General features: G+C 36.7%; 1 protein-coding gene across 4 annotated transcripts in view; it reads left to right on the top strand.

Annotated features, from left to right (window-relative positions):
• The window catches only part of LOC124790019 (arfGAP with SH3 domain, ANK repeat and PH domain-containing protein), a 679824-nt gene that overhangs the window by 596214 nt on the left and 57213 nt on the right, over positions 1-26397 (top strand). For all 4 annotated transcript variants that reach the window (XM_047257590.1, XM_047257597.1, XM_047257583.1 and 1 more), the window contains exons 10-13: positions 2480-2660; positions 5184-5462; positions 12472-12591; positions 25298-25490. In XM_047257590.1, the coding sequence (XP_047113546.1) occupies positions 2480-2660; positions 5184-5462; positions 12472-12591; positions 25298-25490 (773 nt within the window). The remainder of the gene's footprint in view (positions 1-2479; positions 2661-5183; positions 5463-12471; positions 12592-25297; positions 25491-26397) is intronic.

Raw genomic sequence — 26397 nt, forward strand, 5'->3', positions numbered from 1 at the left:
GAACCCTTAAGGAACAAACGAAGAAATTTTTTATTAAAATATACAAGTGCTTGTGCACTACTACATCTTGGGAAGTGGAGTTGGTAAATGTTAATGATGAAGAGGTTACTACTAAAGAAGTTATGCACTTCATCAGACGCAACTGTAATGCAGTTAATGGGTCCACAATTATCTTCTAAAGGACCTTCAGGGTTTCAGTGCTAAGAAGAGAATGAAAGTAGAGAGTAAATGACTTCAGTAGAGGTCATTTGATAACCAGCTGCCTTAGTTCCAAAGAAAAAGGGAACCAATAAATACAGTGGATACAAGCCAATTAGCCTCATTTCACAGGCAACCAAAATTATATTGAAACGTAAAATAAAGGAAAACCAGTCAAGAAAATAGTGTTCACATTAGCTTTTGAGCTCTTGCCCTGTCTCTAGTAAGCACGTTCACACACACAATCACACTGACATCCAAACACACACTCCTGGGGCTACTCGTGCATATTCAGACCACTATAGGTGAGTCTGTTGGCTTTTCCTTATTTTACGTATTATTCCATTCAAGAATTTCAATTGTTGTTAAGCAAAGTTACATTAAGTATCATGAATAATAGATTGGAAAAGTAACAGAGGAGAATTTGGCTGAGGAGCAGTTTGGGTTTAGAAGGAATACAAGAACAAGAGATGCGGTGGAACTCATGTGAATTTAGAGAAGGAGGCCTACTGATGAGGAAGAGACTCACACAGCCATATGTTTTATAGACACGAAAAGGCATTTGTTAGTCTGGTTTGAGCTAAACTTACAATTATAATGAGGGAAAAGAGTGGGCTGGAAAAGCAGGCCACTTATAAAAATATTACATTTAAACAAAAAAAGTCACAGTGGGAATGAGAGGAAAAATTACCAGTAGGACTGAATAAGGAAACACTGTAAGAGAAAATTACTGTCTACCCCCTATCCTTTTCAGTTTATACTAAGAAATAGGTCTGGGCATTGCCCACTAGATAATAAAGGGGTAAAAATTGAAGGAAGAACAATATTGTGTTTGAGGTTTGCAGATGAAATGGTCCTTTTAGCAAATGATGAAAAAGAGTTGCAGGAAATGGTGCAAGTTATTGAAACTAAAGGAAAGAGCTATGAAATGAAAATTAATACAAAGAAAATAAAAGTAATGGTACAAAGAGAAAATAAAAAGGTAAGGGTAATGGTAAAAGGAGAAAAATTGGAATATGTGCAGAGATTTAAATACCTAGAAACCAGAATGTAAAATGACTAGAAGTCTGGCATAAAAATTAAAATCAGGGTACCAATGGCAAAGAGAGTCATTTTGAAAGAAAAGGGGAGTGTTCTTTGCAGCAATGTTGATAAAGATTTGAGGAAAACACTGATAAAATGTTCTGTGTGTACTGTCCTGTATGTTACTGAAATGTGAAAATAAGGAAGAAAGCTACAGGCTTTTGAAACGTGGATATGGTGAAGAATGGAAAAAATAAGTTGATGGATAGTATGAAAAATGAGAAAATACTGAAAAGAGTGAGAGAAGGGAGATAATTTCCGAGTATTATAAAAAGAAGGAAAAGAAACTGCATAAAGTATTTTAAAGAAGGAGAGGCTTATAAAAATAGTCCCATAACAATCTGTGGTAAGGAAGAAGAGGTAAAGGAGGAAGAAATTTCAGATTCTCGCTGAGGTGTTAGATAGCAGCAAGTACGCCAACATTAAAAGGGGAAGTGATGGACCACTAGATGTGCAGATGCAGAGGACATACTAGTTTAGCAGAAAATTGATGATGATGATGATGATGATGATGATGATGATGATGATGATGAGTGCAGTTTAATGTAAGTGGGGGTTGTGTAGATACATGAGAAGAGCACAATGTGCTGAAATACTGTATGAGTAGACTGTGTTAGAGGTTTCAGTCATTTGTCATGATTCTCTTTTATTAATTCTGAATGGGACTTTTGTCATTTATACTCATGAGAATGACTTGTACAATATACGATAAACAGTTGGGCTATCATGCCCCACAATTTTCTCCAGTCAGTGTTCATTGTTTCATTGCTACATGGACTGATCACTGTTTCTCTCTTTTGTTTTGCTTTAACTATGAAAAAAATCAGCTATAGCTTTAACTGACAATTATTTAGTGGTATTACAATAAATAATGAGCAGTGTTGCCTCGAGAGACCCAGACTGCTTGATGTTTAACATGTTTGCTGTGGAGAAACGTGATGTTAGTGGATGATTTTCAGATGTTATCCCTCTCACACAGCATGAAAAAAAGGCAATTGCACTAGTATAGGTAATATATCTGTGCCAACACTTTATATGTAATGAATGAACGTTATGTTGCTGACTGAAAAAAGAACTCCTTAATAATTCATAAATGAAAAAGTCAGAAATTGTAAATATTCTTTTTTTTTAAAAAAAAAAACTATAATCTTTCTTGCAGATTAATTTCATAATCCTAACAAATTTATTTTTCCTATAGGGAAGAGAGGTATGATTATATTCGTGCTAAGTATGTGGAGAAGAAATTTGTTGAACGTACATGTTCAGATGAGTGTGATCTCCTGAGTGAACTGGAACATGCAGTGAACAATAAGAGTTTGTACAATTTACTTCAAGTTTTTGCAGAGGGAGTTGATCTTTCTGCACCATTACCATCCAGTGTAAGTAGGTTTTCAAGCTACAGTATTGTCATTTGCATTTTCGCATATTGTTGTTTTGCATTAGAGGTGTCTTTTTTTTTTATTCACTGGCTTTTGGTTTCATGACCATACAGCCAACCATAGTGTTCCTCTAGTGTGTGAACAACAGTAAAACTGTGAGAAAGGAAGGCATCTAAAGCAAACTCAATGATGAGGTATCATCACAGGTCCCAGCCTTTCTACATACACCTTTGTACTCTATTCTACAATTAAAATTATTGTGGAACATTGTAATATCAACTACAATAATCCTTAGCTTCTGGTATTTTGCTGAAAATCGATACTTCTATTAGAAAAGAGCAAAAAAATACTAAATCTCCCGCCCCCCCCCCCCCCTCCCTCTCTCTCTCTCTCTCTCTCTCTCTCTCTCTCTCTCTCTCTCTCTCTCTCTCTCACTCATTCACTCACTCACTCTTTCTCTCTCAGAGAGAGGGGGAGGGAGAGAGAGAGAGGGGGAGGGAGAGAGAGAGAGAGAGAGAGAGAGAGAGAGAGAGAGAGAGAGAGAGAGAGAGAGGTGTGGGGGCGGGGGATTAGTATTTTTTGTTCTTTTCTAATATACGTATCTATGTATCAGAGAGAGAAGTGTGAGGGCGGGGGGTTAGTATTTTTTGTTCTTTTCTAATATACATATCTATGTATCAGTTTCCAGCAAAATACCACAAGTATTATTGTAGTTGATATTACAGTGTTCTATGTATATATATTTGCCACTTGCTTCTGTCTGTATGTTCGGACTAATCTCATGGATTGTGATCCAGTTTTGACTTACAGACTGGTTTATGAGGGAGGTTGTGTATATAATTGTATTAATATTTCATGGAAATTGGGTGAACTGTGAAGAACTAAATTCCATCTCCACTATGAAAATAATAGCATTTCCATCTAGCTGTACAGCTGCTACATCTCCATACAACTGCAAAGCTTGAGCAGACTCCAATTCAGGCCTGTTGGTCTACCAGTGAAGTGCATGTCTGCAAACCCAAAGGACATGGGATCAAGTTTTGACCAGACCACAGATTTTTCACTGTCTTTTAACCTGGCATTCCCCTCTCATTGATGGGGAAATTCACCAGAAGCAGAACATGATTTGGATTCCATGTTAAAGTGAAGGTATCCTTTTAAAGAGTAGAATGAAAGTAAAACTTGATAGACTAGTAGTAAAGTGTGTGCCTGGTAATGGACACGTCATGGGTTTGAATCTACGGTGGACCATGAATGTTTTGAACCTTCTTTTATAACCTGGCAATTACCCCTGGGGAAAAAAAAAAAAAACATTCCCCTTTATACTGTGGGTAGCCTTTTTCCCAGTTGTCCAGTGAGATGTAATTCACTGAAGTGACATCCAACTGAAACATTTACATGAGGACATGAAGGAATCTGTACATATATACATACATTCATCTTCTATACATGTTATGGATCAAAGTTCCCCACTGCCTTTTTCTGTGTTTATATGAAGGCTAATCCTAGGATCTACTCTAGGGATTTTGATAAGGTTTTCACTAATAGATACACTGCTGCACAAGGAAGGTTTGTGTATATAATTTATAAATGTTGGGTGCAAATTGGCTGAATTGTGGTGTGTTACAGTCCCCCACCACATTTTTCTGTCTGTATATGAAGGCTATTCTTAGGAACTTCTGTACAGATTTTGATACTCACTGCACAGTGGCAGGACTGCCTCGTTGACAATTGAGCAGCTGCAGAGTGATCATATTCAGTTACCTAATGTTGTTATCTAGTTTTTAACTATATCTCTACACCGTGCTTCTTAAACAAAATTACTTCTACACCAGCCAAATTGTGTGGCCTTAGATACAACTGCTACCCATGCGAAGGCAGGGTGGGTTGCTAGTATATTTGTATGTGACACCCTATTAGGAATGGGATGAGTCAAGTCTCTCCCATGTGTACGAAACAGTTTAACTCAAATAACTGCTTGACTTAGCCTGGTCAAATGACTCACCTGAACTGTGATGAAGAAATTCCACTTGAATAAATGTAATGAGACTGGCTCTAAAAGAGAATATCTGTTAAAGTTGTTGACACCAACGTGAAGTGAACATCTTTACTGATAATCTTACAAGACTGAGAATTAACTTAAAAGATGCATAACCATCAGCATTTAGAGTAAAGACTATGCTGAAGTTAGAAGCTCCCTTGATCTACTTATTATACTAGTGTTACTAATCATTAAGTAATTGGCAGCTAACTGATGTTTTTCTGCATTAATAATTAATGTAGTAGTAAAGAAATTGTATCCCATTTTATTGGTAACACAAAGTTCCACTGAGTGCTTTTATTAAAAAAATTCCATTTTCTGAAACATGAAATTGTGTTTTTGAACACTACGTATATTTATGTGAGATTAGAGGACATAAAGGTGAATGTATTCTGTTATCCATTTCATGCAGCAATATTTATGAAGCTGAAATCAAAAATTAGGCTTGAACCCTCTTTTAACAGAAGTGTCATGTTTTATAGGATTGCGGGGAGACAGCACTTCATCTTGCAGTGGCACGTGAGATGGGGAATTCACTCCACCTGGTTGACTTCTTGGTGCAGAACATGTCAACACATTCTCTAGACCGTGGCACAACTCCAGGAGGTGACACTGCACTACATCTCTGTGCCCTCCATGATCGACCTGAATGTATGAAGCTGCTGTTGCGCAGTGGAGCCGATCCGACAGTGCGTAATTCTCGAGACAAAACACCAATGGATATAGCCCAGGAGCGTGGTCACTCAACCTGTGAGGAACTGGTCTGTACAACTATCTACATTCAGATGTTTTATAAATACATAGGCTTTCATGATCAATGCTAAACTCATTAAAATCCTTCTGGGTCCTTTCATAAAATACTTAACATGCTAAAATACTAAAATCACAGACATTTTGCTGATATTGCTTGAGTTGACCTGAGAAAGGCGACTGCAAAACAGGTGAAACTTTGATTATATTAGTATTTTATAAGACTGATTTGACGGTACACCCAGAAAGATTTCAATGAGATCAGCTGTTTTAGCTAGCTGATGGTTTTCTTTTTTGCGATGAATACGGACTTGATATAATGAGGAAATGTCTCTGATTTTTTTCCTGTAATTGTGTTGGTTAACATTTGAAAGTAATGAGACAAGCATCTTCTACACTGATGACATTGCAAGGAAAAATATTTGAAAAATAAGTAAAAATCAGCCAACCAGTTGCATAAGTTTTCTATATACGTTGACCAGGTTTCGTCACCCCTAAGGGTGACTTCATCAGAAGGTAAGGTAATTACATGAAGAACATATCATCAGAGATGTACAGTGATGTAAGAGCTCTAAATCACTGTACATCTTTGACAATATGTTCTTCATGTAATTACCTTACCTTGTGATGAAGTCACCCTTAGAGGTGACAAAACCTGGTCAAGGTATATAGATAACTTATGCAACTGGTTGGCTGATTTTTACATATGTTTCAAATCTGTGTATATGTTTGCTGCAAACGTTAGCCATGTTCAAAGTTGAAAAATATTTGACATGTTGTTGTTGTGGTCTTCAGTCCTGAGACTGGTTTGATGCAACTCTCCAGTATACTCTATCCTGTGGAAGCTGCTTCATCTCCCAGTACGTGCTGCAGCCTACATCCTTCTGAATCTGCTTAGTGTATTCATCTCTAGGTCTCCCTCTACGATTTTTACCCTCCACGCTGCCCTCCAATACTAAATTGGTGATCCCTTGATGCCTCAGAACATGTCCTACCAACCGATCCCTTCTTCTAGTCAAGGTGTGCCACAAACTCCTCTTCTCCCCAATTCTATTCAGTACCTCCTAATTAGTTATGTGATCTACCCATCTAATCTTCAGCATTCTTCTGTAACACCACATTTCAAAAGCTTCTATTCTTTTCTTGTTCAAACTATTTATCGTCCATGTTTCACTTTGATACATGGCTACACTCCTTACAAATACTTTCAGAAATGACTTCCTGACACTTAAATCTATACTCGATGTTAACAAATTTCTCTTCTTCAGAAACACTTTCCTTGCCATTGTCAGTCTACATTTTATATCCTATATTTAACATAAAACTGTTTAAATAGTAAGTTCATTAATGAATTGCTCTCGGTAGATGTTCAATATTCAGGATACAAATTTACATTGGTAGATGGTTAAAATTTTTCATTGTATGTGGTAAATGGAAATGTCGTGTGGCTAGGGCCTCCCGTCAGGTAGACCAGTCACCTGGTGCAAGTCTTTTTAGTTGATTGCACTTCAGTGACTTGCATGTCAATGGGGATGAGATGATGATGATGATGATGATGATGATGATGATGATGAAGATAATGAAGAAGACAAAACAACACCCAGTCCCTGAGCGGAGAAAATCTCCGACCTAGCCAGGAATCGAACTCAGGCTCCTTGGCGTGGCAGTCTGCTATTGAGGCAGACATAGTATGTGGTAATGGCTGAGTAATACGTGGAGGATTTCACTGGAACAGTGATTTACATATTCTTTCCCACTGTTTCCCACTGGGGATGAAAAACTGACTTTATGTGATAATGTCACAAAATGATGGAATAAGGGTGAAGTTAAGGTTACAACTTAAGAGAAATGAAATGTAATGGAAATTTGAAAAGTTGGCATGTATTTTCTGTAGTGAGATGTCGAAATCATGAAGTTCCTTAGAGGTTAAAACTGTGCATTCGGTTGGAACTTGAACACAGACTTTGGCCTTGTGCCGGCAGTGTTCTTACCAGTCCTTTTTCTATGAAGGTCAACAGCCACTGTAAATCTGTAAATTTCTTGAAGCACACCATTTTCCTGCACTGGCTGTTATTTAATTTAAAATAAATTTATTTCATTATTGAGCAGTTAGTTAATTTTGCCCCCATGGGCATTATCAGGCTATGTCCAAATAAAAATTGTTATGCCACCAGCATTTTATATTCCACACTTCATTATGGAGAAAAATCAACATCAGAGTTTTGCACAGATGTGATAGGTGTGGATGCAGCAATCGTGTATGTAAAGTACATATTACGTAAAACAGAAAATGTGCAACCCTTATGTAGTTTTTGTCACTGTGTCAGCATGTGTAACACATTAATACATAGCATAAATATTGAAGTGGGAACACACTTGATGTGTTTAACATCATGAGGCAGCAAAATTAGCTAATGAAATGTTTATTTCAAAATGAACAAACAGCATACACAGCAAAATCATTTCTTGTAAAATATGAGAAAAAGAAGTGCTCTTACCAACCGAAGTTGTTAGCCAGGCCTGGGTAGCACCCTCAGCCAGTAATGTCTTGCTGAACTGGCACTACTGCAAGACAAGGTAAGACAGAGAATGGCTCAGCTGCAATATAGTACAATTGTTTGCAGGATGAATCTCTCAGTGCGCTGAAACTATGTATCATTGAGAACATTCCTGACACACTAAAACTGTGTACCAGGTTGGGACTTCAGTGTGGACCAAGCCTTGATCTGCACCTGCATACCTCTTGTGAGCAAAAGCATCATGCAAAAAGATAAGGTCTGCATTCAAATTCTAGGCTGGTGTCTGGGAAGTTTCACATCAGTATCCAGTCTGCTCCAGACTGAATGGTTCATCCTGGACACAAATTATCCTTGTGCTGAATCAGATCTGTAGAGAATCACAAAAGTAATTTGTATTAACAATATTTAAATATTCATTTCATCATCAGCTGTATCAATCTAGGGAAGCCACAGAAATTTCCATTTGTCAGTGATTAGTTGTTCACTCTGGCACTGGATGGTGTGTGAGGGTAGCACTGAAGTACTGTTGGAGAGTCTGAGCATATTTTTGAGCAAACGCAATACATTTATAAGATGTCACCTATATGTAAGAGATCAGGCACTGAACAAGAGAGCGATAATATTAAAGTATTTCACAATTTTGGACATGACAGTTACATTAGTATAAAGTGAGAGATACTAGAGTTAGTAGCAGTGCCTACTTTCAACGGATATTGTTGTTTTGGTCCATATCTGTGTTTGCAACTATAATGCACTAGTAAGGTAAGATTCTGCTTTTCAGTTCAGATTTAAAAGAGTTCACTCAGTGAAAGTTTCTTAGATTTCTGCACCTGAATACTTGCTGGCAAAAATGTTGCAACTCTCAAAATGTCAATTTTTCAGGAGCGAACAAAAACAAGAAAACAAGTGGAATGTTTGTGAATGATTTTGTTCTGTCATTGGTAATCAGTTTAAATGAGTTCACTAATTTGTAATGTACAATAATTTGGACAATGTGTGAATTTAAAATCAAGATATGAGAGATGATCATTGGACATTCATGCAAAAATGTAACTTTAATTGAAGTAGCGCATTTTTGCAGGTTACAACATCTGTCCCACTAAAAGTTTTTAATACTTTTTTTTTGTTTTATTCTAGATGAAAGTAATGAAACAGAACATATATTTGCAATTTGCATTATTCGTTGTTAGAGCTTCCCATTGATTAACAGAATTCACTGAACACTAGAAACATAGTTGCAAAAGAATATTTTGCAGTGATTAACCATCACATTGTCACTTCACTTTATCTTTAGGTTCTCATAAAAGGCTCGATATTTTTCTGGGATATATCTACACATGTTTATCAGATTTATCTTTCTTTTCTGCAGATACAGGGAGTGGGACTCCATACAGTCTGGGTAGGTTATTCAAGCTAATTATAATCATCTTGTGGTTCAGTTCTTCTTGTTGTCCCTGTGCTTGCTAAGAAAATGGGATGAGAAGTTCCGCCTTATGCAAGACACCTTTTTTTCTTTTGTTTCACCCATACATGTTTCAGCACTTTTGTGCTATCGTCAGTGGGTTCTATTTTTATTTTTAACTTACATGATGTTATTGTCCACTTGTTTTGGTAGCTGTTCTGCTACACAATATACAACTTGTCATAGTTTTGAAGTTGCGGTACGTTTTCCTGTGTTGTTGGCGAAGTAAATAGGCTTACTTCTTTGCCTGTGTTTGCATGGCAATGCAGTTTTTCCAATTACTCAAAACATAGGCAGAGTTTTCACTGCCATTACAACATGTAATGACAGCGAAAACTCTGCCTATGTTCGCTGCCATTACAACATGTAATGGCAGTGAAAACTCTGCCTATGTTTTGAGTAATTGGAAAAACTGCATTGCCATGCAAACACAGGCAAAGAAGTAAGCCTATTTACTTCGCCAACAACACAGGAAAACGTACCGCAACTTCAAAACTATGACAAGTTGTATATTGTGTAGCAGAACAGCTACCAAAACAAGTGGACAATAACATCATGTAAGTTAAAAATAAAAATAGAACCCACTGACGATAGCACAAAAGTGCTGAAACATGTATGGGTGAAACAAAAGAAAAAAAGGTGTCTTGCATAAGGCAGAACTTCTCATCCCACAAGCTAATTATCTCAAGTGTAACTGTAATGTCATTTTTACCTTTACAAATTTTGCTAAGTTTGCAGATTAGTGAGGTTGCGAGTAGGTGCGACTCTTGTAGCACTGAAGTACTGTTGGAGAGTCTGAGAATATTTTTGAACAAACACAATCTGTTAGTCTGCATTTTGGATCTTTGAAGATTTTCTTCTTAATAGCCGACACATCAATGAAATCATCTTGCTGCATGGAACAGACCAAAAACCAATTGTTTGGTCTTGCAGTTGCTATTACCTAGACCCATTAAAATGGCTCATACACAAGGTAGCTCCTCTTGATTCTCCCACGTAATGCAAATTCTTGATCGCAAGGTAAAAAGTTGTGCCTTGTGATTAGAAATTTTTGCTCCACAGATGTGAAGTACTTAAAATTCACCAGATATTGATGTAAAATAATAGCTTTCCAATTATTGTTCTGTCATATACATCAATCTGACCACATCACAAGTTCTTTCTCCACCCACTTTTAGTACTGAAAATTCAGAGACTGAGCGAGACGGTGCAGTGGTTAGCACACTGGACTCACATTTGGGAGGACGACAGTTCAAACCTGCATCCAGCCATCCTGATTTAAGTTTTCTGTGATTTACCTAAACTGCTTGAGACAAATGCAGGGATGGTTCCTTTGAAAGGGTACAGCCAATTTTCTTTCCCATCCTTCCCTAATCTGATGGGAAAGATGATCTCACTATTTGGTCCTCTCCCCAAAATCAACCATCCAACCAAAATTCAGGAGGCAAGAGGTAATTTCTGCTGATCCCTGTCTGGCTACATTTTCAGATCATACACACATATCCACATCCTATTGTCACCAACATTATGTATTGCTTGAGCGCATGTTGACAACTGACATTGATAGACAATTTTCTTTCTTTCTGTTTCACTTTCACTGCAATTTTCTTTCTTTCTGTTTCACTTTCACTGTTAACTATCTGAAGGAACATTCTGACACAATACCCACATTAGTCCAAACATGGCAGTCCAAAGCCTAGATTATATTCTACCCTGAAAATATCTCTGTATACTCTTTCACTGCATTATTGTGTAGGATTCTCTTCTTTAAAGAGTTTGTAAAGTTTATTAATATTCAGATTGAAGCTCAGGCAGAGCTTTTCATTCTTAAGTCTCAAGTAGAGGCTTTCTTGTTTTGGTAACTTCTCAATGTGGTTTGTTATCAAATCCTTCAGGCCATCCTGCAGTTTGTTCTGGCAATTCCTATGCCTACCAATTTTGTCTTCAAATGGCATGCCATGTTTTATCTACTCCTGGAGCATTTGCAGATATCTAGCAATGATTCTGTATACCATGCACAAAATTTTCTGACAGACCTGAGTTTGTTGTACATTTCTTCTCAAAAAGTACTTAAATGTGCAGTGTCTGCACAAAATGACCTCCTTAGTCTCTTTGAGCTTGATATCAGCTATTTCAATACATGATGAAGCTAAATGTCTTGTTTGTGCATTATAGTTCTAAATTGTAGAATTCTTCAAATAGCATTTTGTTGTCCTCCAGACTTAGTCTCCTGCACTGGTATTTACATTTACAGGTAGCAATCTGTAAAAAGAGCAGGACATATAAGTAAAGTTAATATAATACAGGTGATAATAAAGGCTCTGATTATACTTTAAATATAATATAGGCAAATAATCATATGAATCTCCCATTAAACATACTGATTTTTTTAGATTGTCTTCACATTGTTTTTGCACCTGGCTGTTCAGAAGTGATTTTTCCCCAACACAGGTTCTTTATTATGGGCCAAGTTTGATTGCCATAAATTCTATTTGTGTTTCTTTGCGTTCCTGATCCATTTATTGTTCTTAATTTTACATTTCCGTTCTCTGTTTATGTTTTCACACATACTCCACATGACTTTCCTCCTCCATTGTTACATTTAGCCACCCAAGCAACCTGCAGCAAATTTGCAACAAAAGAAAAAGAGCACTTAATGTACATATTTGCAAACATAACTTCCTATGTGCCTCACTGTTGCTGGATACAATAGCTATATGTGAAAACCCAGCATTCTAGGAAAGTGAGGGTTACAACATTGTTGCTGGCAGATATTCACTTTTCGTTCTCTTTGCATCTTATTTCCTGAATGGAATCACTAGTTGAAGAAGCTTAAGGTATCTCAATATAGTTAGTATTGCTTTGGCTTTTTTTCTGGGAAAGTACAGCTTTCAATTTTTGTACTATTTTCCTGTGTTACGGTCATCACTTTCCTCCTCATTATCATATATTACTCCCCTTCCTCCTCCTCCTCCTGCTCCTCCTCACCATCATCATTATCTAAATATTGTACTTGACTAAAATATTTTCTGTATTCAGCTGCGCCATGCACTTCAGAGGCAGAAGAGTCATTTTGATAATGTGAACATTGACTGGAATTTGTCACACGATGAGGGGTCAACAGATTTCTCAGATGATGAAACAATCATTGATGACAGGGTAAGCAAAATAAAAGTTGTACATACATCATAAAATAAGAAATCAAAATATGTTTTTCACCTAAGTTTTGCTGACATAATCACAAACTTGCAACAGATTCAGAATGAGATAGCTGAATGGCTCAAGGACAATTACTTAATTGTAAATGACATAATAGTAGAGATTGGGAAATGTCTGATAGAACAAACTTCTTTTACAAAATTTTTAGGTGTATGGCTGGACAATAACTTGAGATGGGAAAAACATGTTGAACTATTGAATAAAAAATTTAGTAAATACTTCTATATATTAAGAAAACTGCAATTTTGAAACAGTACTATGTGCCTACTGCTCTTACATGCATAGTAATCTAAGATATGGTATTATATTTTTGGGTAATACAGGTTTCACAAAAAGTTGTTTTAAGCTCCAAAAGAGAGCTCTTCGTATTCTGAAGGGTGTTGCCTACAGAGATCCATGTAGAGGACTCTTTGAGGAGTTTGAAAATTTTGACCCTTCCTAGTTTATTCATCTATGAATCAGTATGTTTCCTGAAGTCAAATCAAGAATTCTCTTCTCTAAACAGTCAAGTACACAACTATCAAACCAGAAACAGGCATGATTTCCGTAGAAACATATATTCAAAATCCCTGTACCAAAATAGTGTGATGTATCTACTCAAAATAATGTTCAATGCCTTACTGAAACAAACAAAAAGTATACAAAACTTACATATATTTAAAAAAGAATTGAAGAGGCTAGTATTAGGTCAAAGTTTATATAATGTTGATGAATTTCTTTGCTACCTAAACAGATAGTGCTCATCTTTTGATTTTTCTGCATAAACCTTTATTTTTTCCAACTTGCATGTAAAAAGAAGACAAAATATGTGAAGTGTAATTAAGAAAATATTGAAGTGTAATTAAGAAAATTTTACTTGCTTTAATAGATTTTTTTGTATAAAACTTGTAAATTTTTTTTCATCTTGCATGTAAAAAGAAGACAAAATATGTAAAGTGTAACTAAAAAATTGTTATTTCCCTTCTCTCTCTCTCTCTCTCTCTCTCTCTTTCTCTCTCTCTCTCTCTCTCTCTCTCTCTCTCTCTGTTCCTGTATCATGTATATGATAAAATGGATGTAATAAATTGAATTGAACTGAATTGAATTGAAACTTCAGACACTGTCAGTTCAAAAAGAGGTATTTGCTTATGCAGCTATTTTAGCATGTTATGTTATAAACATCAGATCAGATATGGTTAATGCAGGAGTAAGTCTAATAATGAGTGAGAAAATAGTAATGTAACTAAGCTATTGTGAACAGCAAAATGAATGTATTGCAGTAGTGAAGATTGACATGACTCCAGCACCTACTACAATAGTCCCCATTCATATGCCAATAGCTCCACAGATGATAAAGAGATGGAAAGAATGTATAATGTAACTAAAGAAATTATTAAGATAGTTATGGAGCATGAAAATTTAATTGTTATGGGTGACTGGAATGCTATAGTAAACAAAGGAAGAGGAGGAAAAACAGCAGGAGAACATGGACTAGGAGAAAGGAATGAAAGGGGAAGCCATGTGGTAGAATTTTGCACAGAGCATAATTTAATCACTGAAAAAACTTGGTGTAGGAAAAAGAGTCCTGGAGACAGAGAAAGGTTTCACACAGATTACAGAGGAAAGCAAGGAGAAATTTGGAAAGGGAACTAAAATTCAGGGAAAAGAAATGAAGAGTTTGAGGTTGGCCACCAACATTTTAATTCTTTCAGGCAGAGTAAAGGACTTCAAATGCTGTTGAATGGGGTGGCAGCATCAAAGAAGGATATAAGATGAACATTAGCAAAAGCCAAACGGAGGTCATGGAATGCAGCCAAATTAAACAGGCGATACATGGGAATTAGATTGGAAAATGAGACACTAAAAGTAGTAGATGAGTTTTGCTATTTGGACAGTAAAATGACTTATGATGCCTGAAGTAAAAAGTGAATAAATATAGAACAGAAATGGTAAGAAAAGTCGTTCTAAGGAAGAGAAATTTGTTACCACCAAATATAAATTTAATAGTGAAACTGGGATCATAAGCAGTTCTGATGAGAAGAGAATGGAAGCTTTTGAAATATGATGCTACAGAAAAATGCTGAAGGATATGTGGGGTGATTGTGTAAAGAAAGATTAGGTACCAAATAAAATTGGGGAGAAAAGAAATTTGTGGCATAATTTGACTAAAGAGGGACTGGTTGATAGGACACATTCTCAGATATCGAGGCAAGAGTATTGTGTAGAGGTGCACCAAACCAGACCTCAACAACAACACAAGACAACTATTTCGGAATCAGATTTCAAACTGCAAAAATGTTTCCAGGGGCAAATGTAGACTCTGACCTTACTGATTATGAACAGCAGATTAAAACTGAAGAAATTGCTGAGAGGTAGGAAATTAAGGCAATGGGACCTGGATAAATGGAATGAACCAAAGTTAGTTTGGAGTTTCATAAATAGCTTTAGGCCACAATTGACTGAAACAGGAGAAATAAATGCAATAACAGACGAGTGGGTGGCAAAGAGAGATGAAAATAGTGACAGTAGTAGAAGATTAAATAAGCAAAAAAGACAAGGCCCAGTAGAAAACCTTGGATGACACAAGATATATTGAATTTAATTGAGGGAGGAGAAAATATAGAAATGAAGGAAATGAAAAGAGCAAAAGTGAATACAATGTCTAAATTATGGGACTGATAGAAAGGGCAAAGTCACAAAGCATGACAGGTTAGAGGACAAATTCAAGCCTGTAGTAGCATGCGTGGCTAGGGGAAAGATAGATGCTGCCTATAGGAGAATTGAAGGGGCCTTCAGAGAAAGAGAAACTACTGTATGACTATCACATGCTCGGACCGAAAGTCAGTAATAAGAAAAGAGAGGAAAGCTAAAAGGTGTAAAGAGATGTACTGAGAGGCTATACAAGAGAAACAAACATGTAAACAATTGTATAGAAAGGAAATAAGAAGTAATTGAAGATCAAACAGGAGATATGACACTGCAAGAAGACTTTGACAGAGCAATGAATGACCTAAGTCAAAATAAGGCCCTAGGAGCAGACAACATTCCCTCAGAATTATTGAGATCCTTGGGACAGCCAGGCATAACAAAACTATTAAATCTGATGTTCAAGATGTATGATACAGGTGAAATGCCCTTATTCTTCAAGAAGACTGTAATAATTTTAATTTTAATAAAAGGCCTATGCAGTCAGGTGTGAACATTTCCTGATTATCTGTTAATAAGTCATAGTTGCAAAATACTGACAAGAATTATTTACAGAAGAATGTTAAAACTGGTAAAAACCAACCTTGAGGGAAAAAAGTTAGGGCTCCAGAGAAATGTGGGAAGACACAAGACAACACTGACCTTATGACTTCTCATATAAGAATAACTGAAAAGAACTGGTGTTTGTAGTATTTATAGAGTTTGAGAAAGACAGTTGTGACTGGAATACCCTTTTGAAAACAATGAAGGTGGCAAGTATAAGATACAGGGAGTAAAAGGATATTAACAATTTATAAAGAAACCAGACTGCAGTTATAAAGTGTAATTCAGTCAGTACACTGAGGAAACTGCGAGGAAACCAAGGAGAAATTTGGATAGGGAACTAAAGTTCAGGGCGAAGAAATAAAAACTTGGCCACCACCATTTTAATTCTTTCAGAGATGATCTTGAAAGACCAGTTGAACAGAATTGGCAATGTTGTGAAAAGAGATCAGAAGATGAATATCAACAAAAGTAAAAATAGGGCAATGGAATGTAATTAAATGAAAATGTGCAATGCTGAGAAAACTGGGCTAGGAAATCAGATACTAAAAGTAGTACTTGAGTTTTCCTAATTGGACAGTGGAATAACTGAGATGATGGCCAAAGTAGAGGGGATATAAAATGCAAACTGGCAATAGCAAACATCACATATAAATTTAAATGTAAGAAGTCTTTTCTGAATGCATTTGTTTGGTGTATAGCCTTATATAAAGGTGAAATGTGGACAGTAAACAGTTCAAGCGAGAAGAGAATGTGGTGTCACAGATGAATGCTGAAGATTAGATGTGTGTATTAAATACCATTGAGGAGATACTGAATGATTATGGGTTGATATGATATACCATGAAGGATCAAGGAATCATCAATTTGGTAATAGAAGGAAATGTGGAAGGCTTGAATACAGTGAGTTGGTTGATCTTAACATGAACACAATGTTCAAATCATCTGGCAAAAATTCCTTGCTGCAAAAAGAACTATACACTGCAGAAAAAATGCAGCCACCCCACTCTTGAAAAAAGAAAAAGAAAAGATAATGTGAAACTTGTGTTTATTACAGCATATAAAATGTTGAAACATCTTGCAGCAATGCACCCAGATGATATCTTTGGCAATCGTTGGTATTTCAACAGGCAAACACTTTGTCATTTTCAAGGCACAAAGGCAAGAAAATTTATTTTTTCTGTTTAACTTGACCAGGTCAGGCCTCAGGGCCACCCCTTCCATCAGAAGAGGAATTACACACATTTACACATACTCATACAATAATACACATACACAAACAGGTGGCATTAGTAATGTAATAATAAGAAAAATAATATAGGACATTAAGAATAATGGCAATACTGATTAGCTTAGCACTTTTGAAGTGTGGTTGTTATTATCAGAAACATAAGGGACAGTGAGAGAGGAGAAGATTGCAAATGACAGTAACAGTAGCTGTTAAGGAAAAAAAGGTTTTCAATAGATGACTGTGAGGTGGGAAGAGAACAATGGAAGGGGAAGGTGTGTTGACAAGAGTGTGGTGCAGACAGCTCTATGGAAGAGATACTGTTGTGATGGAAGGGGAACCATTAGCTCTCTTTTGAAGTTTGAAAGTAATTTAATTTCTCTGATATATTGAGGAAGATCATTCTGAAATCAGGTTCCTGATACAGAAAATAATACTGATAAGATGGATTTGTTATGTAGTGGTATAGAAAAGATTTTATTTTGTTGAGAATGAATATTTCTGCTGTGCTGTTCAGACAATAGCATTAAGAGTTCAAAATAAATAAGAAGTAATGCAGTGATGGAGAAGATGATACAGCAAATACAGAGTATGACAGTCTCTATGCTCTTTGACATATAGCCATTTTAATTGTTTGTAGGCAGAAGTGATACTGTCAAATTATCAAACGTCACAATTGTATCGCACTCAAGCAGTCTGTACCAACTCCAGCTGGTGAAAGTTCTCTTAGGAAAGTCCTTGAAGAAAGTGATCACCATAATCAAGTATAGGTAATATTAGTGATTCTATGAGTTTCTTTTTAAGCTCAAGAGGAAATTCCTTTTTTTATATTTTTGAAGTGAATAGGGTGATGCTGATACCCTCTTACAGATCACAGTCGTGTGTTCAGTCCAATATTAGTGACAGTTCAAAATTATCACCAAGTTATCTGCAGAAGCAAGAAAACATATTTCTCTGGTATTTATTGCTGAGTGTTGAAGGAATTCCCTGAATTAAGAGATAATAAGTCTTTGAAGAACTAATATTGCTTCCATTTTGGATGGGTTAAATTTCAAACATATGTTCTGTGCCCACTCTGATAAGGCAAGGCAGTCAGCATTTACATGCTGTGGATGGCTTTGCGTTTTTGATCTTTGGTGTAGCTGAAGGTGTCTGTGTATGTGATATTTACAGTGGGACAGAATAGTCAAAACGTGGTTAGCAGATAATGAGAAAAGTAATGGACACAAAACTGATTCTTGTGGGATCCCTGATAATCATTCCTCTATTGTGACCTTTTGTACTGATCATTACATACTATTGATGGAATGTAATGTAGGAGTGGAACTGTTGTACAGCACTTGAAGGAAAGTTTTGAGTTTAGCAAGTTGAATGTCAAGGCTAGTGGTGTCAAAAGCTTTGACAAAATCCGAAAAGCATCTAGTAGTCACCTCTTGTTCCTCCTTAGCTTGTTTCAGTTCATCACTGAAAGAGCAGTTATAATGCTGCTATTTTTGCAGAAATGAGAACTATGTATTCTGAAGCCTTATATAATGCTGGTAGAATGTAAATAGACCTGTAGTCATTTCTCACAGGCTGACAAACTTGGTTTCGTAGATTTTTGTAGGAGAGATGATTATCAGATGTGGGGTGGCATTTATATGTCATTTGTATTGTGTCTCTGATACTTTTTTAAGGTTATCTGTATACCATAGTGCAAGTTTTCTCTTTACTCTTACAGTTTTTAAAGGAGTATGTTTATTGTATAAATTATTGAGTCTGTCAGTGAAATTAGATATTTCATAATTTATATTGAAGTTATTTCCTGCCATTGCCTGCCAAGAAATATCATAGATATCAACTGTAAGCTGAGATGTATTCATGTGCTTAAAATCCCTAAAAGTTGTCAATTGTAGTTGGTTCTTTGGACATTTTTTGAAATAAGTCATGAGTGTTTCACTCATGGGAGACTTGCCAGATGCAAAGATCTGGTTGCTCTGTGTGGACATTTGCTTGCAGATACTGATAAACATGTGCATGTATGCTGTATGGTGAGTTGGCCCAAATGGAAACAGTGTAAGGTTTGAGCAGGAAAGCACACACCTGATTTTTTAACTGAACATACTGCTGTATAGAAAACGTATGTCTGTATCTCCAGCTACAAGTACATGGTCATACAGAGATTCAAGCCCTGAGAGCATGGATTCAAAGCTAGGCAGCTGCCAAATTTGGGTGGCTTTTATAAGACAGATAAAACATTTTTGTTGGTAGGTATAATTTCAATAAACATGTATTTAGTCTGTTTGTCCTAATTTTTGGACATGACTGGCACTCCATCCCCTTGTCTTTTGGAGAAACATAGCTGTCAAGGCTTACAGAGTTCGATGGGCTACTCTGCTTCAGCCATGTCTCCATCAGGAGTACAACATGAAAGCTGAGATTGTGAAATATTCAGTGAAACTGTGCAAGTGGTCTGTTAAAGACTGCTCTTTTCTGTATGTGAGTTGTAACATAGAGCCATCTTAGTTGCTTCCACAATAAGCTGGCCAGTAAGAAGAAAAGTTGCCTTGGAAACAGGCAAGGCTCGATGCATTGCGGAATGCGAAGGGTATGGCAAGGGAGTGCACTCAATGCACAATGAGTCAGATAGTGGTCCAAAGAAATAGGTAACTGGTAAGAGGTATTCAAGGTCGGGTATGCTGGCCATAACACAGAGCATGATAGTCAAGGGTATGTGAGTTAAGCAGAGAGAAAGATCCTTCAATTTAATGGATAAAGCAAGATTACAGAGTAATTAGTGAATAAAAATGTAATGCAGTACTAATAGTAATTATACTGAACAGGAACGAAAAATAATAATGTAAAAGGAAACATTGAGAACAATAGATAAACATGGTATTCAAGAATATGTTACTAATTAATAAAATCATAGTTTAACAGTAAATTGATAATCAGGATCAAAGTACTATGAGAATAATGAGGAAAATACTGAAATTCAGAGTATATGAGGACTGAAAGTATGAAAAATGATTCTGTAAATTAATAATTAGTAGTAATTATCAACATAAAGTGCTCTAAGTAGGAATACTAGATGAAATGTGTATTAACAAAGAGAAAATCATTTTGGGCTCACACAGTTTATGCCTTTAAGTTTTGTGTTGGCACTCAGTTTTCTATAGCTGATTTGATTATTCTGCCTTCGATGATCCACACATTCTGTAAGCTAAACTGGGAAATCACACTGTTCAGTATTTTCATCCTGTCGGATGCAAGGTCCTCTTGTATTGTAACTCCTGACATCATTAGTTTCTTCTTTGCCCTGAAGACTTATGATCATTCCCAGTAGGACATGAATTTTATTATGATAAGTCCTAGTTTTGTGGGATCTGCCATCTGATCCTGAAACCTGTATGCCTACTTTTCACGAGCAGTACTGATAACCACTTCATCTGTATTTTCACAAGATTCTTATGATATTCCAAACACTTTAAGGTTATTACAAATAGGTATTGTTCAATTGCATGCTGGTCTTTCAGTGATCTGTTTTGAAATATATGCACTTTCTCATCAGCTTTGGCAACAGACTTCTTTAGGATACTGATCTCATTCACACTGATTTCTGTGGTGCACTAGATTTTCTCAAGAACTGTTGTGGAGGTGGCATCAGTGATGGTTAGCATGACAAGGCATAAATACAATAAGAGGGGGCTATGCAATGAGACAGTGATGCAGTGCAGCTGTCACCAGTGTGCAGACAAGCCCATCGAAATGTGTTGGCGTGGGAGGCGGCATGGCAGTTTTTTCCAGGATCGATTTTAATGCTACACAGGCAGGAGGGTAAAAGATGGAAGTGTAGCACTGCCTTAGAAGCACTCAACATGAGATTTACAGAGGTTGAAAACAGAGGCACTGTCGTGAAACACCTTTAAACATTGAGTAAACTAGTGAGTTGTGTGCTGTGCAGCTCTCTTGCTAGCCACCATCTTGATCTTCATAAAGCCTTGGTAGGCAGGGCTGTGCTGAGCAAGACATATGAAGAAAGACACACACACACTCTCTCTCTCTCTCTCTCTCTCTCTCTCTCTCTCTCTCTCTCTCTCTCTCCCTCTCTCTCTCTCTCTGTCTCTAGGGAGAGAGCAGGATTCCAAGCAGAATTTGAGCAAAAACTTCCATCTCTATTTATAAGGTCACTTACTAATTTAACCTCCACTCCTTCCTTAATAGCATTATCCCAGTAGCTGGAAGGGCATGTCAGAATCTGCGTGTTGTGAGTGGCAGTGCAAATATGAACAGCTTTTTAGTACATCTGAATTCAATCCACCCAAATATTCACTTCACTGTGGTGTTGGGAAAGGCTAGCTGTTTTCCCTTCCTTGAAGTACTGGTCAGGAGGAAGATCAAAGGTACTTTGGGATGTACCATTTATAGGAAACTAACTCACATTGATTTGTATCTTTAGGCTGACAATTGTTGCTGTCCATCTCAGCATGTAATGGTACTTCATACCCTGTTCCATGAGACCAGTGTCACCCAAGACACTGAGAGTTTGTCAGCTGAGCTACCCCACCTTGAAGAGTCACGTTTTGCCACAATGGTTGTGGTAAAAGACAAATCGGATATGCATTGTGCTGTTGGCCAATGGTGAATCAAGCGAGTGATGAAATATCAAGATAGCATCTAAGTCTCCAGACCTTCTGCCCCCATGCAGGTAGCATTTCCAACAGGGTTGGTCATATTCTTTGAAAATATAGAGTTACAGTCACAGTTTGCATAAGGTGATGTCAACTGTATCCCTTGCAGTTGTGGCATGTCGCTTATTGGTCATGCCATGTCTACTGTATCCCATGCAGTTGTGGCATGTCGCCTATTGGTCATGCCATGTCTACTGTATCCCTTGCAGTTGTGGCGTGTCACCTATTGGTCATGCCATGTCTACTGTATCCCTTGCAGTTGTGGCATGTCATGTATTGGACAGGCCATCAGGATCGTGGAGGACCGGTGTGTTGAGCACAAGCATGACACATGCTTACAACAGCAAGGCAAATCTGCTATTTCAGAACATTGCTTTGATACTGGTCTCTATGGAATATAACAAATAGAGATTCTGGAGTGCACAACCAACTATTGTGATAATGTTATTACAGAACAAATGGAGATTAAATTAGCAAGTGACTTCATAAATACAGATGGAAGTTTTTGCTGTAATTCTGCTTGGAATCCTACCCTCTCCCTTGTCAAACAACAGAAGGGCAGAGCAAATACTACTTGCCCACTCATTGGTAATTAATATCCACTATTGATAACTTCTGACATTGGTCATCTTTGATTGTGTGGTAGCAGTTTTTACAGTGTCTTTCATATTTATGCGTATGACATATTTTGTTTCTTAGTAGGCATATCCCGACCTACTGAGGGTTTCATTTTCCTTGCACAGCCCTACCTCATTGCATTAATGCCCTGAAACTAATAAGTGTTTTCACCAGTGAAAATATCAGCAGTTGCAGAAAATGTCACCAGCTGTATTCCCGTAAATTGTTCGAACAAGAAAAGATAAGGTGTACAGGAGTTGTAGGGCAGGAAGTTTTCCACATTGTGTATCAGGAGAGGCACCCATCTGATATTTAAAATTTTGGAGCACGTCTTATAATGACTTGATGATAGTAAGAGAATAGGCTTGAACTTGGTTACAAAATGGAAATTACAAATAAATAAAGATCCTAAGGAGACAGGTGAGGGAAGGTAATACAGGGAGATTTATAATGATAATCGTAATATTAGTAAGGCCTAGATTTCCATGCAAATGCATATTGCAAGCATGTTTGTATGGTTTAGTCTTTTGGAGAGTGAATTCATATTTCTAAGATTTCATTGATATAGCTCCATGAATTTAAACATTTATAATGCATTTTACACCATTTTTTGACCTCAGTGCATATATTGTAATAATTCACATGATACCACCTTTAGTGAAGTTTTTTATGTGAACTGTGCCAGAAGTATAGAACGTGCCTCATTTTGCAAATTTTGTAAATTTCGTAGTGAGCTCAAGTGCCCTAGTTCAGCATAGTAGAAGTCAATATACTTTGTACCAATGAATCTCAATAAGAAACAGGTCCTATTGTTGTTAAGCAATGCTGCCCCACATATGCTGAAGGCCGGAAAAGCAATTAAAATATTTTACTGTATCCTATCGCGTGTTATTTGTTCAACATGTGTGTTACATTTTGTAGCTGAAAGAGTACTACTGAAACTTTATAGTGTGAGTAAGCTGATATTCTCCACAGACAAGGTAAATAGGTGCACAAAATACAAAGAATTGATCATTCTGACATTATTAATTAAGTCATATGCTGACTTGTTTCCTGTGGAAGGTATTCTTGGAAGTATTTGTCCATGTTCCTGCATTTAAAGATTTACTGGCACATTTAGCTTAGCCACTACAACCTGTGTTGATCAGATGAGGTACCTGGAAAATGCCGTGATCCTTGACAGTGATAATTTTGATGATGTCACATCAGTAGGAGACCATAAATTACCACAAATTAATTGAAGTTACCATCTGTTTGCTTCAGTCTATTGAAAAGTCGTGGGTTATTGCCCCTTAATTTTTTTTCCTCTGGCTTTGAGTCATACACACTTTTGATGCCATTAAAGCAGCTTGCATTAAAGATACAGAAGTGGAATTCAAGAAAACAGATTTAACCAAGACCTGATTTGCATCATATCAAATTTTGTGCATATGTCTGTAGCAGTAACAAAGCTGGAAGCCACAGGGAACTGAAGAAATCTCTATCAATTACTGAAGAAATTGGAAAATAGAGAAGTAGATGTTGGAGTAAAAGATAAAATGAACAATATTATTGGATCAGATCCTGATTTTGAGTATATGAAGTTGACAAAAAATATTTTGTGGCAAAAATGCAAAATGATTTCAGATTTATCTGACTTAGTAAGAAATTGTTGCACATGTCTCTTCTTGTGACATAGAAAGGTCATTTTCTATGTACAGAAAAACACATGAGCCAAAGTGAAAACAATTTGGAGAAATTGTTTGCTGTGTACTGTTTCTGAAGAAAAATAGGAATAAATATAGAATTGAATTTCATATCATAAATTTTTTTTTCTGTTTCAATGATGAATAATGGAGGATAACATAGCAGTTGGTGAACTATCATGTAGGCTTCAGTGCCTGATTGTGGGATTTCCTTTTTTCCTTTATATTTTTTTTTCTTTTGATGCCTCATTAGACATGTTTAATGACATGATACTGCATGAATGCATGCATGTTTTACAATTTGGTAGTGCATGAGAAACCCCAGCTCTAATTATTATTATTATTATTATTATTATTATTGATTATGTAGTGACAACTGAAATTTTGTGGTAGACCAGCATTCAAAATTGAATTTCCTGCTAGTCATGACCAATTGCCTTAACTGTTAGCCCATCTGAGCATGCCCTCAGACCTTATTCTGAAATCTTGAAGTTTTACTGTTACTTATGGTATATCAAACTGCTGCTGCATTCAATTTCTGTGATCTGGTAATTCATTTTTCTGTAGTTTCATTTTTTACCAGGTTTGTAGAAATGGAAATTTATGGTGAATGAACATGGAAGTTATTTCCTAGGAATTGTAGAATTCAGATTTTGTGAGGTAGTAACCAAAAGGCAACAACACGTTAAGATATAAACTTTCATCTTTGCAGCTAATACCCTTGTTAAGTCTATACACAGTGGTATTCAGAAAACAGCTACGCTGTCAATTTTAATGATATGCATAGGTTTATTTTTTTCCCAATGGCTTTTTTGTTTTTAATGTTTAAATTTTGTTCCCGCTGTATTGGCAGAATTACATTTTTTTTTCCTCTGTGTTATCAGTATTAGTGCATGTTGTAATAAGGAGCAAAAGTGCCACAGTAATCATTACCTTCCTCATAAACTGCTAGAAATTGCACTAAATGTTTTGAAGGTGGAGTTAATACTAGTGAACTCAACCAAAACAAACACACACACACACACACACACACACACACACACACCACTATACCCTGGGTCTCAGGATTGAGATGATGTTCTATTTCCACAGAAAAGTCTTGTTTTGTCACCTCTTTCATAACTCAGAATAAATTACAATATTTTACTAGATATATAAGTATAGCTTTACAGTGATGTACTGCCTGAGATAATCACATATTGTTTTGTCGTCCTCAGAATGGCTCAATAACTCCGGAGAAGAAGACACGGTCAAGGCCACCCAGCTATGCTGGAGGTGAGTCCCCCGTGAACCTGCGCTCTCGCTCCTCTACCTCTGACAGTATCAAGTCCGGCTCTGGCTCCAGCCCCAACAGCAACTACCGGCCGGTGCCACCCCCTCCCCCACCTCAGAATCGTAAACCTTGCATTGGTATGTATAATTGAACACCCATCATAAAAGACAACTGGTTTTCCCGACAGTGTGTGTGATTAGTTATTATGACAGATCTCGGCCAACGTGCAGGCCTATTTGTTATTAACAGGTAAATATTGATGCAAAGGTATGGAATATCATTTGTGTGCCAGGGAGTAAGGGACAAACATTTGGTTCAGTTGCTGCTTTCACCAAGGAAGTGCTGCATATTTAATGATACACTGATGGATGTAGAAACTGCTGCTGTCAGTGCACTTGGGTTTATATCTATGTTTAATCTTCATTCAGTTGGGCATACAGAGCACTGAGATAGAGGAAAAAACAGATTAACAAGATAGAAAGTAAATTCAACCATTGGCTTTTGGATTTAATGTAACTTCCAGTAATAATACAATAACTGTATTTTGACCAGTATATCACATGCCTCCAAAGACTGCACGTAATATTTTAGCAATAATTCTACCCTTATGGAAAACTTTTGATTGTACAGAATACACTCCATTCAAGCAATGAGAATTAACTTCTTTACTTGTAAGAAATGATACATCATACAAGTGGACATTTGTGTACTGACAACTTTGTTCGCTGAGTTTGAGCTTGGGGATTGACTACAATAAGCTGACTAAATATCTTACATATTTTACAATCACAATGTGGAACAGATCACATTCCTCTAGAATTTCGGAACTCGTTGTTGGAAGTGGTAACCAAATGACTCGTCAAGTTGGTATGTAGAATCTATAAGACTGGACACACACCATCTGATTTTTGGAATAATACCGTGCACACATTGCTGAAGACAGCAAGGGCAGATAAATGTGAGACTATTGCACAATCACATTAACAGCTCATACACCCAAGTTTCTGACAATAATGATATATAGAAGAGAGGGAAAGAAAACTG

Source organism: Schistocerca piceifrons, chromosome 1 (genome assembly GCF_021461385.2).
Source record: "Schistocerca piceifrons isolate TAMUIC-IGC-003096 chromosome 1, iqSchPice1.1, whole genome shotgun sequence".
Classification (NCBI taxonomy): Eukaryota; Metazoa; Arthropoda; class Insecta; order Orthoptera; family Acrididae; genus Schistocerca; species Schistocerca piceifrons.